General features: G+C 34.3%; 1 protein-coding gene across 2 annotated transcripts in view; it reads right to left on the bottom strand.

The window, feature by feature from the left end:
- The window catches only part of LOC121388832, a 123,397-nt gene that overhangs the window by 49,471 nt on the left and 52,035 nt on the right, over positions 1 to 21,891 (bottom strand). For both annotated transcript variants that reach the window (XM_041520345.1, XM_041520346.1), the window contains exons 14-15: positions 21,373 to 21,498; positions 18,043 to 18,195 (exon numbers count right to left, since the gene is read on the bottom strand). In XM_041520345.1, coding sequence (XP_041376279.1) covers positions 18,043 to 18,195; positions 21,373 to 21,498 — 279 coding nt within the window. The remainder of the gene's footprint in view (positions 1 to 18,042; positions 18,196 to 21,372; positions 21,499 to 21,891) is intronic.

Here is a 21,891-nt window from a genome sequence, read left to right as displayed (position 1 = left end):
GGAAAGCCAACTTGCTTCAAAGTCTTTCTAAGGGTTGGCATAGATGTTATCAATGCAATTGCCGGACTTGGTGTTAAAGTGCAGCCATCGGACTCTGTGTTTTCTGGTTGTGAAAAGTTTGTGTGTCAACTCTTTAACCCAAACATTTCAACTGCCAGGGCTCTAAGATGGCACATGTTCAAATAGCTCAAATCTAACCAAGGTGTAGAGAAACTGTTTCCCACTCAGGGAACCATCACTAAGCACATATTGTGTGCACATCTTCAGGCCAACATCTGGTTGCAGGATTTGGTAGCTGAACCAGTGATATTAGATCCAGAAACTCTAGGGTGGCATCGTCAAGATAATGGCAGCTATGTACCTGTAGTGTCAAAGGTACCTCCAGCACCAATCTAATTAAAATTAGCTCCACTATTACATGTGGATCTAAAGACAGCCAGTTGGAGCTCATGTCCACCAATCAAAACCTTACTTGCAGAATCCTGCCAGTGATTTAAAACTAACAACACTGCGTAGTCCCCAATGTCGAGGTAACATTTCGTCTGTAAATAATAATTTAAATATTGACCAATCACACTTCGCTTTTTATAACGTTATTTGGAAGCATACAAATTCTAAAAATATCGGGCGAGTCTATTTTAGTGGCCGCAGTACAGTGAACCATACCAATACGTACGGGGTGGGTTATCAGTCTTCAATTTTACATTAAAAATTATTTATTTATTTATAAAACCCCCCAACTAAATCAGTCTTCAGTTTTACATTACAAATTATTTATTTTATAAAATAAAACATGTTTTAAGGCATTCGTAATTCACACGAAACATGTCGTATACCCTCAGGATAATTTTGAATGTTTTCAAATTATTTTTAAATCACTGGCAGGATTCTGCAAGTAAGGTTTTGATTGGTGGATATGAGCTCCAACTGGCTGGTGTTAGATCCACATGTAATTGTGGAGCTAATTTTAATTAGATTGCTCCAGCACCAGAAGCTGTTGTAGAACTTGTAAAGTGCACATGCAGGGTTAGCAAATGCCGTCAGAGGTGCTCATGCAAGACCCACAATCTGACCTGCACAGAACTATGCAAGTGTGAAGGAGCCGAGGAAACCTGCAATAACATTGTGACGGGTGATATCCTGAGTGACGAAGAGGACGAATTTGATGGTGAAAATAGTGACTAAACAATGCACATTCATGTGTGATAAAGTACATAATGGGCTCGTTATTATATCATTTCTGAATAGTGAAGAATAATTACTATGCTTATACCAAATAATTGGGTTTCTTTCATGCAGTAACATTGTGATGGGTGATATCCCGAGTGACGAAGAGGATGAATGTGAAAGCGAAAACAGTGACTAAACATCACACTTTTTTATGTTCAGTTTGTCAAATAAATTATGATTGTTTTATAAACATGTGATTGTTTACATGTGCTTTCTTAAAATGTCAAGGGACCAAAACTAAGTTCTTTCCATTTTTTTCTGAAATATATGAGAAATTCTTTTTTTGTTGATGTCCGCAGGCGACATTTTGAGGTATACATGATCACAATTATTTGTTTTCTTCACTTTTTCCAATAAATGATGATTCCAGTGGCTTCCTTGTCCTTGAAAACATGCAAAAAGATGTTTTTTTCGAGTCGATAAGTTATTTATTGGCAAAGATATGACAATAATAAGATTTTGGGTACCGTACAGCGGCCATCTTGGATTTTGCCAATATCCATGAATAGAAAAATTGGAAACAACTTTTATTTGGTCCCTTGTCATCTAAGGAAGTAAAAAATAACAAGTTTCCAAAATCAATATGAAAAGTTCACTAGACTGCTATCTGCTACATAACTATATACCAGGGGTGGGGAAAAATTAAATTGTCAATCGGTCCCGCTTGACGTCATCATTAACGGGGGGGGTTACAGGGGAAAAAGAAAGGAATACAAAAATAACTTTTTTTATCACATCAGTGAAAAAAAACCACCCCACAAATTGTATATATTTTACATAATGGAATAAATCATATAAAAAAGGAATAAAAGTTATTAATTTAAATCCCATATATGTATAAAAAGTACGAGTATTCAGTAGTACTGTGTCCTGAAAATTAATAAAAGATTGCACCGTTGAAGCGTTTGACAGCCTGAGCTAGCACATGTTTAGACAAAAAGATTAATAACGTCATCACTGATTGGACGTACTGGCTCTTGAGATAACCGGTACATGTAGTTGTTCTGCTTACTCCCACTTGTTAACAAAAAAGTGGAAACCTTTTGTTAATTTTAAAATCCTTTATAATTATTGGATAGACAACATTGAACAGTCAACAATAAATACATTTATTGATTATTTCAGTATATTTTATGCTATTTCAAGCAGTTTGTATTGCACAAAAGTCTCTTGCTTCGGGCTGGGACACTCGACCCGACAAAGCTCCTTACATAGGTGTTGACAGGTGTTGATTGTAACCAGTTGCAAACTCTGGGTCCTTTGTTTTAATTGGAGTGTAATACCTTGATGTCTCTCTCACCAAGAATGGTGTTATTGTTAACGTCTGTTTTATCTCTTGACTGGCTCAGCAACTTTGACAAAATTAATGTCTAGCCTAGTGGCTGTGGATCGACACTACTGTAGGTCCGACTTCCGTGACTGACGATATATACTTAGGCAGACTTTAAAATCACAGACGTCTGAAACACAAGCTATACTGACCACTATTTATTTATTATTTTAAATCATGCATGAGATACCGATGTCTGGGCAGGCTGGTCCACTTGACGGATAAGAATCTGTTCCAATAATAGAAATGGACAGGTGCTTCGGACCGACAAGAATGACAAAAGTGGGACCGGCAAACACATGTTTTTAAAAAATATTTTCGGTCTCAGAGATCGAGAATCGGTCCCAGACCGGGAGAAAAGGGCTTTTCCCCACCCCTGCTGTATACACTAATTACTGTGAATGTACCAATTCATTTTTCAATTTCTTGGTCGTGTTCTTAACTTTTTTGGATAAAAGAGTTATTTTTTTAAAATATGTATTAAATCATAACAATATTTAAACTTTTTAAAAAAATCATAATATATATATTTGTATATAATTATATATTTTAATTTTTTTTTTTTTTAAATGCCAAGATCTAAGGTTGACAAGTATATATGACATTATGTAGTGTTCATATAACTTATTGTAATACTTTTTAAAAACTTGCGATTTTTTTTCAACACACACCTGCTTTCTCTTGACTAAAGGTTGAAATGCAGGTCTGGCTTACACATTATTGGCATTATCAATGCAAAGAATGAAATATTTTCGTGTATACAAATTCAAAGAGAACAGTATCTCCACGTTAAAATGTAGGATTTAAATTAAGAAATATTTATTATTAATCAGAATTTATTCTAGAATTATAATTAAGGTTGGATTTTAATTGTTAATTTGAACAATTTGTGGGTTTGGTATTTTGACATCTACTGCAGATATATCTTCAGAGAAACTCGGAAAGTAATGACGTAATGTAATTCACCCAGCTCTTAAGGTTCTAACAGACCAAATCAATTACTATTGTCAATAATGTTAACGTTTACTAATAAAACTGATATAAGTAGCATATCAACACACCCAGAAAGTACAGCAATAAAAAGTGTGGCACCTCACATCTAATCTACCTGCAAGGCAATGGGGGTGTGTGTGTGTGTGTGTGTGTGTGTGTGTGTGTGTGTGTGTGTTGGGGTTGGGGTTGGGTCAAATACCATTAAAAAGATTTAATTAATGTTTTTATTAGCAACAGTAATTTTTGTTGAAAATTGCAGTTCCATTTTTGGGGGTACCCTGCATTAGTTACAACCTCTGGTATATACTGGATAACAACTGTATAACAAATAAAAGTGTATTTATTTATTATCAATGGATAATAGTATTTGCACAAATAATCAATGTTACATATTACTACCAATCACACCCACAGCTGTTTTTACTCCGTAATTATTTGACGGTACAGGTAGCACTAAATCAAATAATTTCAAGCTGGGTCAAGGTTCACCAAACTTTTCATAGAAAAGTTAACACCACAAGTCCTGTGATTGGTTAAAAATGTGTGTTGGTTGTAAAAAAACCCATTAGTTTCATCTGGGCTAAAAATGTATGCAATTTTATTTCATCTAGTACCACTGTGTCAAGTAGCCTTGTGCTTGGAACATATATGGGGTACCTTTTAAAAAAAGTACTCAAATTTTGTGCAAAATGGGGGGTGTTATAAGAACATCTGGTTATACCGAAAATGAGCAATGAAAGGTACCATTTTCTTCAGTTAATACTTTGAGATAGGGGTTGTAGTACTGATATTTATGGGTCATAGTTTAGTTGATATATTGCATATAGTGTTTTTAAACACAAACATTAACATGGTCGCCTATGGGATTTTATTTGGTGTAGTACAACCTACACCTTGAACTTAGACACAGAACTCTTCTTTGGTACCATGCAACCTTAACCCTTATCCTGCCGCATTCTTTTTGCTAAATTTAAAGAATTTTCACCTGTTCTACATTTCTAGTAATTTTATTAAAATCCATGGGCATTTTAACATAAAATTACACCCATATATACCATAATGATCCACCTACGTAATGATAGCATTTTGTAGATGGTTATTTTATTTATGTTACCATGGCAACAGCTGCAAATTTCAATATACAATTTTTTCATTAATAATTAAGAAAACATGAATAAAACACTTTTTTTTTTTAAATTTAAGAGTATGCTGTGATTTATTAAGCATAGTGATTGATTTAAAGAAAAAATTAAGCAGACTGCCATTTTTTTGTACGCTTTTTTGTAAATTATGACGATAATGTCCAACATTAACTATTATACATTTTTAGTAATATTATTAAAATCAGTTGACATTTCAGCATGAAATTACACACATATATACTAAGAATATCCATCTACGTAACACTAACATTTTATAGTCAGTTATATTATTTATGTTACCATGGCAAAACCTGCAAATTTCAATATACCATATTTTCATTAATAATTATGAAAACTTTAATTAAAAACTTTTTTTTTTTTTTAAATTTAAGGCTATGCTGTGATTTATTAACCATACTGCTTGATGTAAAGAAAAAATTAAGTCGACAACGCGGTTTGTCTGAAAAATAGGGTCAGATGCGCATTCGGCTATCATCGCATTTTTGTAAATTATGAACATAATTTCCAGCATTAACTATTATATATTTCTGGTAATATTATTAAAATCAGTTGACATTTCAGCATGAAATTACACACATATATACTAAGAATATCCACCTATGTAACGCTAACATTTTATAGTCAGTTATATTATTTATGTTACCATGGCAACAGCTGCAAATTTCAATATACCATATTTTCATTAATAATTATGAAAACTTTAATTAAAAACTAATATTTTTCTTTTAATTTAAGTCTATGGTGTGATCTATTAACCATACTACTCGATTTAGAAAAAGAATTAAGTAGACAGCCAATTTTATTTTTGAATAATAGGGTCAAATGCACATACTACCATCAACGCATTTTTGTAACTTGTGGACATTGTGTCCAACATTACCTAGACACTAAAAATATGTATACTATCTCCATTACTTTATATATCTTTGTCAAATGACACAAGATTTTAAAAAAGGTATATGCCCTTTCACTTCCTGTCATTTTCAAATGAACATAATTAATTCTGTTACCATGGTAACCAATGCAAAAAGAGGAACCGTTTCCCATATGAAATGTTTTAAATGAATTTATTTGAATACAAATCACTGTATAATGATGTAATAATAAGCTCCCAACTGTTTACAAGAGATGGGTGAAAATTGTGAATTCTGTTACCATGGTAACCAGTTCAAAACTATGTTACCATGGTACCCAGATCGAAACTGTTACCATGGTAACCAATGCAAACTATTGGTTACCATGGTAAGGTATGTAAAACTGGAAACTATTTGCTGTGTGCCAGCAACTTTTGGGTCATACGGTCAAAAGTAAAAGACACCAGTAATCAATAATTTGAGGGTACTTGAAAACTCCACATCATAACTGCCGCAACTAGGTGGTTATGGGGTTTGGAATCTTTTTAAATTGGACACTGTATTTCATGTACACACTTTAAGCAGCAGCTATCTTACTATAATCATTCTAAAAATTATTAAAACGTATCCATTAATTCCCAAGATTTTAGGGTACATAATTTTACCCTTCATACCCTCTGGCAGAAACCCTGGACACTGATATTAGAATAATAGAAATAGTAAAAAGGATTTTATGCATTTCCGTAATTTATTGTGACACAAGATACTTGCCATAGTGCTTCACACGGTCACAATTGTAAAAAGAAAAGAAAAATGTCCATTCATCTAAAAAATGTTTTAAACCCAAAGAAACAAACATCAACATGTGAGCCCTAATTAAAATTCAATATGTACCGTCTGCCGTATACATACCGGGTAATGTGTATCCAGTGTTGAACACTTATGCATGATACAAAATAGATCTAAACGGTCACCTGAGTAAATTGCTGACCACAACTACCAAACACATGGAGTGCGGAGCACCCATTTTCCTAGGGGGATTAAAATGACCAAATTCATGGTTTTGGGTTTTCCATGGGTGAGAGCAACTATCAAATAAATTTGGTTGGAAATGGTCTAGTATTTCTGAAAACATAATAGTTTAAATGCATTTGTCTATATGATAGATGGTTTAATGAATTTGTCTCCTACCTGGGGGGGGGGGGGGGGGGCGCAGGGGACACGACATTAACGAAATTCGCAAAATTGATATTTGTATGGTATTCCTGGACACGATAATTGGCTTAATTTCCCCTATTTGTGCCCCACCTTTAGGAGAGGGGTAGAATGACAAAATTCACAAGGAAATGGGTCACGAATATGCAATTTCTATATAACTATTGTGATCTCCATCCCCCACCTAGGGGACATTCACAAGTTATATACACTGGTCATCTATTTGCCTTTATATATTATTTGAATACTATCCAGGTATAGCATTTCGGGCATATGAGCTGGCCTAAAACCTTTTAACCATGTATTTCCATCATTTTACTCTGACACAATATTAGTTGTAATCCATGTAAAAATATGTAGTGATTCATTTGCAACCCTATATAGCTGTTCATGGCTGTAACTAGGATTTAAACAATGAACCAATGAGCATGGAAGGTGCAAGACACCATTTTGCAGTCATTTCAGGAAGGTTACATACTTTAAAACATCAGTATCAATAAACTATTTTGCTATTATTTTAACCCCCCCCCCTCCAATGCATTCCTCCCACACCAGGGGCGGGATGCAGCCCAGTGGTAAAGCACAGTTGGTTTGGGATTGATTCCCATCGGCGGGCTCACTGGGCTATTTCTCGTTCCAGCCAGTGCTCCATGACTGGTATATCAAAGGCTGTGGTATGTACTATCCTGTCTTTGGGATGGTGTATATAAAAGATGCCTTGCTACTAATGGAAAAATGTTGGGGGATTTCTCTCCAAGACTACTAGTATGTCAAAATTACCAAATGTTTGACATCCAATAGCCGATGATTAATAAGTGTGCTCTAGTGGTGTCGTTAAATAAAAAATAAAACACACACACACACACCATTGCCTCTACCCGTTAGCTGAGACCCTGCTGTTTGGCAGTAAAGCTAATATGAATAATAATTGTTGTTATCTAGATTCAGGGATTTTCGTTCCAACTCTGGCATAAATGTGCCTGCATGCCCAACAAAAATGAGAGCCCGTACACTTAGGCCTATGCTGCTTCATATTTTATTTTATTTTATTTTGGGCCCTGTCGCTTAGGCCCTTGGAGAGGGAGGTCAGAATGTGTTTATGTGTGGCACAAAATGTAGTTGGAACTGATTAAAAAAAAATTGAGAAGTGAAAAACGTGAAACGCGTGACGCACAGTAGTCCGAGCGGACGTAGAAAATGTGCTCCCTACCGCAATAGGTTACTTGAGATGTCACACAAGTAAATGTTTAAAACATTATTATCGGAATCATGAATTTATATTTGTGCAACTTCTTCTGACATGTTTATTGATGGAGTGAAAGACGAAGAAATCACTGGCAGTTGGTCCCGCGAAGTCAAGGGTCGATAATATAGGTCAACTACACTTCAAAGTTTTTGCGATTTTTCTTTGATATTTTTATCAACAATATAGGATCGTTTTATGATTTGTGATTATTACATCCAGAATACAACATTTTAATTGCATTAAATAATTTGTTTAACGATTTTTGAGACAAAAACAATGTTTCGGGTCGTTGCCTACACAACAGTGTCCGCCCTGCTAAAGTACGTGGAATGTTTTTCTTTTTAATTGTTATTTAATTTTTTTTAGTTATCACCGTATTTTTAAAATAAAAAACGTGATTACTTACTCTGAATCTATTGCAAACCATTATCCTGCTGTAATTTTCACATTTTATATAGGTCCATATAGTTACCGCACGAATTTTTTGGGGGTGTTGTGTAACACGAAAAAGGACTGTGTCGATGTTCTTAAAAACGGTCGATAACTGTTGCATGGAAAAAAAATTGGATCTCGCGGTAAGGGTGTGTATACCCCCGACGCATCCACACCCAATTGGTACCGTACAGGCCTGATATACTAATCATAAGCGTACGGGATCCCGTTTTGTTTTGTAGGGGTGGGAGAGGGAGAAGGGCAGGCTAATTTGTGCCCGAATTAAACGAAAATACCACCAACTAAAAAACATTTATTAGTTTTAGCGTTACTGCCAACCAGCTATATATAATATAGGGTTTCAAACGAAGCACTACACAATTTTACATGGATTTAATTACAACTAGTATTGTGGGAGAAATGTTGGAACTACTAGTACATGATGAAAAGGTTTCAGGCCAGCTCAATTTGCCCGAATGTCTCTGTCGTATTCGCCCAAATTTTAGATTTTGGTACTAATAAATTTATCAAAATACAATAGATCCAGCAGTGCAACACAACTACAGTTTACCTCATGATGATTAATTTATCTTTATAACATTTGCAGATATGTGTGCAGGGAATGGGTCGACCCCCCCCCCCCCCCCCCTCCTTTCCGGTCCCTGCTCGAGCAGATTTAAAAAAAAAAAATTCAATACATATTCCGGCAGAGCATTACAGAAATCCCCTATAAACTTCGCTCTCCAGACACCCCTACCTAAAATGTTTTGTGATTGGTTATTGAAAATAATGTAGGTCACGGTATTCTGCAGACTACTTCAGCAGATATTCGTAACCTATCGTTTGTAATTCATTTTTTAAAAATGAGAACAAATATATATCCACTCAGTAGTGATTAATACTAATGTGAATGTTGAAAAGGAAAAACTGGCAGAAAAACAACACACAACAAAACAACGACGAACACCGAGCACATGTGCGTATTCGATCATATAGTCAATGTAACTGTTCAAGTAAACATAGTTAGTTAGAATATCGTCTGCTGTAGTATAAGTAACCACGTTGTAATTATTAATGAAAACAGTTAGCCGCACATGCAAGCAATGTGTACTACTGCTGTCAAATTGTATGGCGGGAAATGTGCTGTGACATGACCTGTTGTTTATAAATAGAAACAGGGAAATGGCGCTTTTCGACGACTGTTTATGCTGTCGGATTACAATTATTTGATTGTCTTTGTACCTTTTTTAGGCATTAAAAGTGATACTTTTTCTAATTTAATGCAACTGTCATAATGTAGTTCATATATATTATGACAACTTTGTAGAGATAAAAGAAACTGCTACCAAAAAAACAAGAAACAATAACAAACAATAGCACGCGTCATTTGACGGGTCATTTTGTTTTAAAAAAACCATAAGATGTACAACAGCAATTTAGCAAATATTTGGATATGTCATTCTAAGACTATTTATTGACATTTTCTTACTTTGTTTTTGACAAAAATGTCAACAATTAATTTAGAAAACGATTTCTAAATGAAAACAATGCAAAGTGACGTCATTGTGATGACGCTTGACGTGTATACACGTCAACGGCAGGATAAGGGTTAAGACAAGACGCGAAGTAGCTCAGAGGTTTGCGCTTCCAGGAGATCCCAAAAACAGAAAACAGCAACAGATTGGAAACCAGGATTTCCTCGTGGGAAGCATAGAAAAAAAAAGAGAGTGCATTTTGCATTAGGAAACGCAGTGACCTACATTGCGTCCAGTACATGTAGAGAACGCAGTACCGTGCATTTATTGGGATTGCATTGCATAAGGAAAGCACAGAATGGAGAGTGCACTTTGCATTTGGAATTGCAGTGACCTACATTGCACCCAGTGCATGTAGAGAACGCAGTACTATGCATTTATTGGGAATGCAGTGACCTAAATTGCGCCCAGTGCATGTAGAGGATGCAGTGCCATTTGGTTATTGGGGACGTATTGTGTTAGTAAACGCAGTGACCTACATTGCATCCAGTGCATGTAGAGAACAGCAGTGCCGTGTCTTCATTGAGCCAGGAGAGAACACACTCCCGTTAGGGAACGAAGCCGACCTAGATTTCGTCCAGATAGCACGCATTAAAATAAAAAGGCATATGGGAAGTTATCTGTGTACCATAATTTTTATGCACAAAACTATATCAATTTAAAGGTGTGCATATGGAGACGTGAGTTTAGATTGTAGCGAGCCAAGTTAATGGGGGGGGGGGGGGGGGGGGGGGGGGGAGTAGGAGGGTCGATTCATTTTGCCTTGGAATATTATTATATTTTAAAAAGTTGGTTGAGCAGGGGAAGGGGTGGTTAGCCCGAGGGTGGGTAGGTGGGGCCCATGACCCCATAACATCCCCCCCCCAACTCATCCACCATACACACACACACACATATTTGTCTTGGTTCTTTCAAGACCTACTAGGGCTGCATATGTTTGGGTAGGACCGCCCCTTCTCCCTTTATAAAATATTAGCCAATTAAGCCAATACAATAATGTTTAAATAAATTATACATTCATGTTGTGTGGCAACAACTGTTGGGAATCAAACTTGAAGCTTCTGGCCCCCATGATCACTTCCTCACCCCCCACTCCCAAATACACAACCCACACCTACATACGTTACAATAATAAATAAAAAAATTAAATGTAAAAATATGGCAAAATTATATTACACTTTTGTCACATGAGACTAAACCACAGACTGCAATTTGCACAATTCATTTAATATTTATTATGAGAACACTACCTAACATTTCAATTTGCTATTTTTTCAAAGAAAGGGTCTTTCTGTGGCATTCATTTCCAAATCCTCCAAACGTGTACAGTCAACACAAATCATTTGATGAGTGGTATCAAAGTGAATCTCAAATCTTGCAAGTCTAAATTACTCCTTAGTAGCAATATGTCAAACACAAGAAAAAAATTATGAAATGAATTTGCTGAAAGTGTTTCATTTTCATCAGCAATTTTAACACACACACACACACACACACACACCCTAGCTCAATTTTTCTTTTACATTTTAGTTGAAACTGTTCCATTCCTTCTATCATTCCGTTCTCAGTGTCAAGATGAAGTGTAAATATTTGTTATAGTTTTCCATTTTCCATTTTCCAAATTTATATATTTCATTTTTCACATCTAATGACACAAAATCCATTGGTTCAGTTCCTAAAATAAAATAAAAAACCCAACACAAATATGTTATTTCACATAAATTTTGAAGAAGTATAACAGATTGGAACTTAATCTAGTGAAGATATATAAATTATGACAACACATTACATACCATTGTATTAATTACAATAACGGTTTAAATTATTTCAGGCAAAGTAACATTTTTAACAGAAAAACAAATTTGTGACCCAAAGAATTTAATAATTTAGAATATTAAAAGTATAACAGTACATTAAAAAAAACTGGTAAACAATTTACATGTGTATTAAGTATTTAACTTTGGCAATGTTATTTCATTTCTGTTAATAAGTTGCATAAAGCTACACTTAAGATGATATGTGGAAGAAAAAAATCCACATTTGCCTGTGCTTTTGCCTAAAATTTTGGTTTGAAAATAATGATGAAAAACAAAACTACTGTCTTCAAAAGAAAATCCTATTTATTCAAATAATTGTTCCTGATGGCCGAACCTGGGATAGACATGCTCGAAACCTTCGTGGTATAGGAGCATGTAAATATTTTATTGATTGATTGATGTTCAAAGTTGTATTTCTACAAAATATGTTAAGCTGAGATTTAAGGTAAATTTAGTTTGAATAGTTGATATCATATACATGTATGTAATATAATATGTTTAACTTACTCATAGTTTGTACTACATGTAGATCTTAAAAGTTTTTTTGTATAATGTACTATAATTTTAAGACTAGGTAAAAGAAGAAAAATGCTGACTTTCTACTAGGAAATAATTTGATGGTAGGTAATAAAAACAAAAGACTATAAAAGACCCAACTGGGTGGTTATGGATTTGAAATGTTTTGAAGCTGAACACTGCATTTCATGCACTTGACCAATTGTGTTGTTGTTAAACAAAACAAACTTTAACTTTGATCAACTGTAAACAGCAGTTAATCTATCTTAACATTTAAAAAATATATTCATTAATTTCCAAGATTTTAGGGTATGTTATTTATTCTCTGTACCCTCTGGTAGAAACCATGAAGTGGAAAATTCTAAGAATATCAATGGGCTGGTCAAAGATCACAAACACTTGAACATATTCATTAAAAGTATAACAATACATTAAGAAAACAGTCTTACACATGAATGTCCAAATTTACTTCTTTTTGGGGTTTTTTAATGTGAAGATTCCTTACAAAACCAGTATGTCGAATAATACAACCTCATTTAAAGATTGTAGATTCATATCAAAGTTAGTGGAAGTGTATTAATCATTAAAAATGTAAACAATAAAGCATGTATATATATACACGCGAATATAAAAGCATAACGAATAATTTAAACTTATGCAAGCAAATATAATTTCCCATGACACTTCTATAGCCTAATATACTGAACAATATTTTAGCCTCAGCCGACGAGGGTATCAGATGACACCCCCCCCCCCCCCCCACCTCACCCTCCCGCCAGCCTATGCTCCTGTTTTGTTTGTACTTGTCTTGGGCATCACCAGTAAGTGTCAAAGGGGTTCGTTTTGTAATTAACTATAGTATATTGAAAATGTTATGACTAATCAGAGGCGCATTTTCGGGGTAATTTAGTATTGTATATTGTGGATGATTAATTTAATTATTTTTTTTCCAAGAAACAAAAGATAATAATTAAAAAAATATATAATATTATAATTATAATAACAAATAAATAAATAAATAATAAAACCTATTTTATTTATTTATTATTATTATTATTTATTAATTAATTAATAATAAAAATAATAAAATAAATAAATAAAATAAACAAATAAAATAAACAATTATTATTTAATTTTTTTCGCAGAAATGGGTGGGGTGCGATTTTCGGTGTGGCATGCATGTGTGTTACGTTAGTAAATTATTTATCATTTTATCACACACCATAACTCGTATGTACATAAAAATAAAAAATAAATAAATTAAAAAAAATATTTCGCAGTGTTAACTGCACCCCACTTCAACCCCATGTGATCACATCTGGAATATCCCAGAGCTAATAATAGTAACAGCTAAACTCTAGATCTAAGGTCTTTTTTTTAAAATGGTACACCACGTTTTCTACAAACATACATAATAGAAATACTTTTCTATATTTTAGGATGCATTCAGTAAAGTTTCACTTAATAACCATCAAAATTATTTACACTTGCATGTGTTTAATTTATTCGCTATGCTTTTGTATTGGCGCTTTATTATTTATGTTTTTAATCATTCACTGATTTCCACTGATATTGATATGAATATACAATCTTTAAATGAGGTTGAATTATCCGTGTGACTGGTTTTGCTTTTGCAAAACGTTCCAAAAAAGTGATAAAGACTGAAATTACACTCAGCTGCAATGCCATCACATGTTATTGTTGCGTGAATTTCACTCCCTTAATGGCGGCTGCACGGTTACACCATCTATTGACGTCATAAACTGCTGGGCGACAATCAAAAAACCCATCTATTGCCAGCATTACAAAAAATAATGGGGCAGAGTAAAAAAAAAAAGTCAGAATTTACGTTATGTAATTGTTGAAGTCTCCATAATTGGACATTTATAAACTCCTTTTGTCATTTTCAAATTATTTTGATATCTCATCATATTTTTTAAAAATTGTAATAAAAACAAAAGGGCATTTGTCCTGTTCTGGACTACATTTATTTCAGCATTTTACACACATATTTCGAAAGATACTGAATGATATAACTTGTTAGGTTATTAAATATGTAAACATTATGTACGGGTACTTACCATTTCACACTTGTGGTGCAAAAATATATGTATAATGTATATCTTAGTCCGGTGAATCTTTTTGGGGAACATATACATTGGATCAAATTTCACTTCATCTTCAAATGTGGACTCTCCTACATTCCTTATGGACTCTCAAAATATACGGTCAGGAGTCCATGGACTCTCAATATTTTTGGATGAATGAGAACCCTGTGTAAGAGAAAAAGTAATAGCATTTGCAAATAACTGGTCATGGAATGGCTCTGCTGTACTCTCTTGGTGACCAAATACTGAAATGAAAACAACAACATGTAGTACATGTTTAATTACCATAGTAAACACAAATGTCAATCAACTGTAATAGTATACAATCAACAGGTGTAAATATGTTCTGGATTTTTTTCAACAAAAAAGATAAAATCCAATCTGTACAAATATAAATAATTAAAAATTATAAAATGTCTTACCTATATTTATTATAAATTATCTAAGATTGGTAACTGTTCTGTTAGGTGAGGAATTATTTTTATATATCTTATGGTAAAATTGTGTTGTTTTAATTGAGGGAGGAGGAGAGCTAGTGGATGCAAAACAAGCTAAAGTTAAAGTTTCTTTTATTTTACTACACCACTAGAGCACACTGATTTATTAATCATTGGCTATTGGATGTCAAACATTTGGTAATTTTTACAGCCATAGAGGGGAAAGCCACTTCATTTTTCCATTAGTAGCAAGAAAACTTTTACAAGCACCATTTCACAGACAAGATAGCACATACCATGGCCTTTGATATACCAGTCGTGGTGCACTCACTGGAATAAAAAATAGCACAATAGACTCAACGACGGGGATCAATCCATGACTGACTGCGCATCAGGTGAGCGCTTTGTCATAAATTGGGCTATGTCCCACCATACAAAATCTGCTATTCTGTCAATAATTATATTTGTTTGTATAATTCAGTTAAATGAAAATAAATCACATCCAAATGAAGATTTAACTGTTTCGAGAAAAAAAGAAAGAAGAAGAAATAATAAAAATGTGTCAAGTACTTTTGAGGTTAGTTTTCATTTTTAACAAATGAAAATTAAAAAGTGTAAATTTAATGTTAAATCTGATTTTATATCCAAATTTAAATAATTATTATAGTTATTATTTTTTAAAAGTAAATTTATGTATAATTGATGTACAAACACTTTAACAGAACTTTGTTAATAAATTGGTATTAGTATTTGTATACATTTATCTTTTTTATTTTATATGAATTTTATAATTTATAAAATTGCATACAAGATTTCCTTATCCCCCTAAACTCATAATCACATAGGCTGCTCCCACACCCCCACACCCCAACCCACAAACAAACCCCAACACACGCACACATACACATGTACACCCCAACACACATACACCCCCCAACACACATACTCACACGCACAACCAAATATGCTTTTGATATAATTATGCTTTATGGTTAAAAACGGTTTAGTTGTAGAAGAGAACGGACATAATATATAGCCAAGTCTTTTCACCTTTTATTTGACTTGTTTTTTTGTCTGAGCTTCATGCATTTTTGACGGTAATTTTATTCTTACCATCCGTCGGACTGTACAATTCAACACCTATATCAATCTTTACCAGCTAGTAGACATTTTATCTATAAATAACAATTTAAATATCGACCAATTACACTTCGCCTTTTATAGCGTTATTTGGGAGCATACAAATTCTAAAAATATCAGGCAAGACTATTTATGCAATAGGCGAACTTGCTGGTCTATTTCAACATTAAAAAACAGGGGGAAAAGTGCAGTAATAAACTCTGGATTGTATACTAGTATAAACAGATTTTATGGCTATACCATCACTGGGTTTTTTTGTGTCTTGAAACAAATTTTATATAAAATTTTATATTGAAATTAGTAACTGGCATACTTCGTAATTCACCCAAATCATTTTGTATACCCTCAGCATAATCCTGAATGTTTTCAAATTCTTTTCAAATCACTGGCATGATTTTGCAAGTAAGGTTTTGATTGGTCGAATGAAAGGTCAACTGGACATGAGCTCCAACGGGTGCTGTTAGATCCACAGGTAATAGTAATTAACCAGTGGAGCTAATTTTAATTAGATTGCGCCTATATACAATCGAAGGCTGAAATAAATTGCATTATAAGAGAGGGCAAGCACTTTTTAAATTCTTACCTTTATAGAATTTTTATCAGCTGATTTTTTATGGCTTTCGGCAAAACTTCACTTTCAATACCATGTGACGTGATGTAACGTGTTTTGCAGGAAAACACAAATTTTACGTGAATCGCAGGCTCCGCATAGCTGTCATCACTGTTAACACACCAGCAAAGCTATTTCTTACTATTATCATGATTCGGTTGGAGGAGACAATTATTTTAACTAATTTTTATGCTAACTACAGAAAAACGTTACACAGTGACAAAATTATGATGTGTAACTTAATGGTGTCCAAGCAATGTTGGACCCAGTGGTCTGTAAAAAGCAAAATATGATTGGTCCAGACTGGTTGTCAATCACGCCATATGGAGGGGTCAATTAACATGCTTATATCAAATAAGTGTTCAAGCATGCTTTTTGTGGATACGTCTAACTTACATGTACAGAGCTGCCAACCTCTAGCCACAAGTGAGAGTAGCATTCATGACAAGCTTAGCGTAGCATGGCCGAATGTCATAAGCAACAGCAAAAGTAAAAACCATATAACTACATAGTCATAGTAACTACAAAAGACTGAGCATGCAATTTTTAGCATATATATAGATAACGCTTGTCGTCGGTTAAGGAATACGGACATACCCGAAATGTAACAAATGTTGTCAAATAAGTTGGGCGATTTGAACAGGATTATGAATGACCAGAATTTAAAAAAACAAAAACAACAGCATCGAAATGCAATAAACCCAAAATTAACTGTTTGTGCGATGATGTGATCAATACTAAATTGGAATACTTATATTCTTATTTCAAGTTAAAATTAAAATTACTCTATTCCTAACTGGCATACGTTCACATGCAATTTTCTATATTCACAGCATGCAAGCGTAACATAACTAAAGAACAGTTCTTTGAATGTCTGATAGTACGCGACACTGGGGTCGGCCTACAGTAAAACTACATGTCTGTTATTAAATACATCTTACTCTAACTGTTTTACAATGGTTCTTATAATCTGCAAATTATACTTTTTATGTTGGAATAAAAAAAAGAAAAATCCACAGAAATGAGGAATTAAGTTTTTAGTTAATGTATTCCAAGATTACGTCCAATTTTTAGTATAACTGCCAGAAATCGCCCGCTTTTCAACTGTACTCTGTAGACCTATAATTTGTGATAAAGATGAAATGTATACACTTGGTAAATAAAACATAATTCGTTAGTAAAAACTCTGGCCAAATACACTAATCATCTAGTTATATTTATCTGTTGCAAAAGTTATTACTGGTTTTCATTAGCGTATCATACATTACTGGATTTCAACTGAGCATAGCAGCGTTGCAAATGTCGACTAAGCGTAGCAAACTGCGCCCAAAGTGTAGCACTTGGCAGCTCTGCATGTAGGTCATGCATTATATGAATAGGAATGTCAATACCTGTACTATAATTATAAATACTTACGGACACATTGCCCTCCTCGTACTTTTGTGTATCCTTCTTTACACACACAATCGTAAGATGGGGGTGTATCTTTACACGTCTGACCCTCACTATCAAAGCATCTATGTTGTCTGCTGGCGCATTCATCGGTAATAAAGAAGCCAGATATATACTCTTCAAAAAAAAAGTAGAGAAAACTGAAATATTAATGTTAATATCAACTATTAGACCGAACGTATGTTTTGACCACAGACATCCTAGTAAAGAACATTCAAGTCTGTTTATCAACATACCGATACACATTCCATAGTTTGCACATGTATCAGCAGTTGCCCCGTACACGTGCAATGGGGTGTCATTCTTGATTTTGATAATTTTCAGGAAGGTCTATTAATCACTGTAGAACATTACTTCTGTCAATCTTTTTCATTCTGTTGATCATACAGTTGTTATTGTTTTGTTTTAAGTCATTTTTATTGTTTGAATTTGCGATTTACTGATAAAAAAACTGACAAAATACTGACAAAATTATGTGTAACTTAATGGTGTCCAAGCAATGTTGGACCCAGTGGTCTGTAAAAAGCAAAATATGATTGGTCCAGACTGGTTGTCAATCACGCCATATGGAGGGGTCAATTAACATGCTTATATCAAATAAGTGTTCAAGCATGCTTTTTGTGGATACGTCTAACTTACATGTACAGAGCTGCCAACCTCTAGCCACAAGTGAGAGTAGCATTCATGACAAGCTTAGCGTAGCATGGCCGAATGTCATAAGCAACAGCAAAAGTAAAAACCATATAACTACATAGTCATAGTAACTACAAAAGACTGAGCATGCAATTTTTAGCATATATATAGATAACGCTTGTCGTCGGTTAAGGAATACGGACATACCCGAAATGTAACAAATGTTGTCAAATAAGTTGGGCGATTTGAACAGGATTATGAATGACCAGAATTTAAAAAAACAAAAACAACAGCATCGAAATGCAATAAACCCAAAATTAACTGTTTGTGTGATGATGTGATCAATACTAAATTTGAATACTTATACAGTCATCTCCACTTATTTGCACATCGGTTTATAGCATAATTCGGTTAATCGACTATTTTCACCCAACACGGAACCATTTGCCCGTGTAACACTACAAAACATCCGGTTAATTGCACAGACTACAGGCTATATATCGGTTATTTGCACATATAAATAAAGTTTTTTGTTTTTTTGTGTGCTAAATTAATGTCACAAATGACTGAGAAAGTCTATCAAACTTTGGCAAAAAAACTCAAATAAATCACCGATTAATCGGTTTTGTTTGAGCTCACTGTGTGGCAAGCCGACTGTAATCGCTGTTTACAGAGTCGACGTGTGACATGCAAATGAGATGGTGTGCACGTTACTACTGGTGAATCACAATACCCGACTACAAGATTTAAGAATGACATAAATAAGTTGAATAAACCTAAGACCTAATGTTTTGTTTGCAATATATTGCTGTTAATCAGAGGCCATCTCAATAACAGGTAACTCTCTGACTATTATTTTTAGAAGTACCGCCTGTGCGCTTGTACGCATGCGCACTCAACTATTGAGGCCCTATTCGATTGACGTGTTCAGGGCAATCATTGTTCTGTGTCAATTACGTTATGTTGAGAAGCCTTGTTAGTAATTAAAAGATTACAGATCAATCGTCCTAGGCGGTTATGTTTTTAATAAATGTGACCGAGAAAGGGTTGTTGTTCACTTATTCATTAGATGCAGTGTACGTTATATCTGTTAAACGCAAAAGAAACGATTTATCACTTGCTTCCCAGAAAATGTAGCGGAAAAAAAAAAAGACTGGTGGGGGAGGTCGTCAAAAAACAAACATAACAAAGACCGTTATTTATGGATCGTCCCTAAGTTTCTGCTATATTGTTAGACACCAGTCAGTCGGACCGCACCATGAAGGTCAGTCAATTGTGTTAGACCGGTCATGCATGCAATGCAGACTGCTGGAACTGATAACGACTCACTAGCCGAGCTTAACTTTAATTGCTTAACAATAGCAAAGTCATTATTTGGGGATCACAAATAATACCAAAGCTTGCCATATCTTTTGGGAGGGAAAGAACACCATACCAGCAAATTCATACAAGTTCACGTAATTCTATGGTAAGGCGCATTCGGTCAATCAACAGCCCGGTAATTCCGGAAACTGACGTCATTTTGTAAACACGTGCACAGATGAAACGTGAACTTTTTGATGGTTCTGTTGTTTCAAGTTTATCTCATTAACTACATGGCTAATACACTTTGTGTACACTAGTGGATGGTCAGTGTTTCTTTTTTAATGCACAAAGTTTGTGTTTTTAGAAAACGACGCCCAGTGACGGACGTTGTTGGGTTTTGTTTTTTTTTATGATTTCTGGTCTGGCAGATTAAAACAAAAACGTCATGCTAATTATATATATATATGGATCGATATATTTTTTTACATTTATATATATCCAACTGCATGTGACGTGTTAACTGTAATAGTTCCGGTATGAAGTACCGCATTATGCTAGACTGTCTCCCATGCCACTTTGTAGTTGGATGGCTGTTACCAAGTGAAAGTCGGTACTCTATCGGTTAATCGACTAACCCCGTTAATTGCACAAAATCGAGCAGCACCGAGGGTATGCAAATAAGCGGGTTTGACTGTATTCTTATTTCAAGTTAAAATTAAAATTACTCTATTCCTAACTGGCATACGTTCACATGCAATTTTCTATATTCACAGCATGCAAGCGTAACATAACTAAAGAACAGTTCTTTGAATGTCTGATAGTACGCGACACTGGGGTCGGCCTACAGTAAAACTACATGTCTGTTATTAAATACATCTTACTTTAACTGTTTTACAATGGTTCTTATAATCTGCAAATTATACTTTTTATATGTTGGAATAAAAAAAAGAAAAATCCACAGAAATGAGGAATTAAGTTTTTAGTTAATGTATTCCAAGATTACGTCCAATTTTTAGTATAACTGCCAGAAATCGCCCGCTTTTCAACTGTACTCTGTAGACCTATAATTTGTGATAAAGATGAAATGTATACACTTGGTAAATAAAACATAATTCGTTAGTAAAAACTGGCCAAATACACTAATCATCTAGTTATATTTATCTGTTGCAAAAGTTTTTACTGGTTTTCATTAGCGTATCATACATTACTGGATTTCAACTGAGCATAGCAGCGTTGCAAATGTCGACTAAGCGTAGCAAACTGCGCCCAAAGTGTAGCACTTGGCAGCTCTGCATGTAGGTCATGCATTATATGAATAGGAATGTCAATACCTGTACTATAATTATAAATACTTACGGACACATAGCCCTCCTCGTACTTTTGTGTATCCTTCTTTACACACACATTTGTAAGATGGGGGTGTTTCTGTACACGTCTGACCCTCACTATCAAAGCATCTATGTTGTCTGCTGGCGCATTCATCTGTAATAAAGAAGCCAGATATATACTCTTCAAAAAAAAAGTAGAGAAAACTGAAATATTAATGTTAATATCAACTATTAGACCGAACGTATGTTTTGACCACAGACATCCTAGTAAAGAACGTTCAAGTCTGTTTATCAACATACCGATACACATTCCATAGTTTGCACATGTATCAGCAGTTGTCCCGTACACGTGCAATGGGGTGTCATTCTTGATTTTGATAATTTTCAGGAAGGTCTATTAATCACTGTAGAACATTACTTCTGTCAATCTTTTTCATTCTGTTGATCATACAGTTGTTATTGTTTTGTTTTAAGTCATTTTTATTGTTTGCATTTGCGATTTACTGATAAAAAAAACCCGTCAAATTTCAAATTTCACTACTGACCC

This window comes from Gigantopelta aegis, chromosome 14, assembly GCF_016097555.1.
Source record: "Gigantopelta aegis isolate Gae_Host chromosome 14, Gae_host_genome, whole genome shotgun sequence".
Taxonomy (NCBI): Eukaryota; Metazoa; Mollusca; class Gastropoda; order Neomphalida; family Peltospiridae; genus Gigantopelta; species Gigantopelta aegis.
The sequence above is the reverse complement of the archived record's forward strand: the minus strand, read 5'-3'. Positions and strand labels throughout refer to the sequence as shown.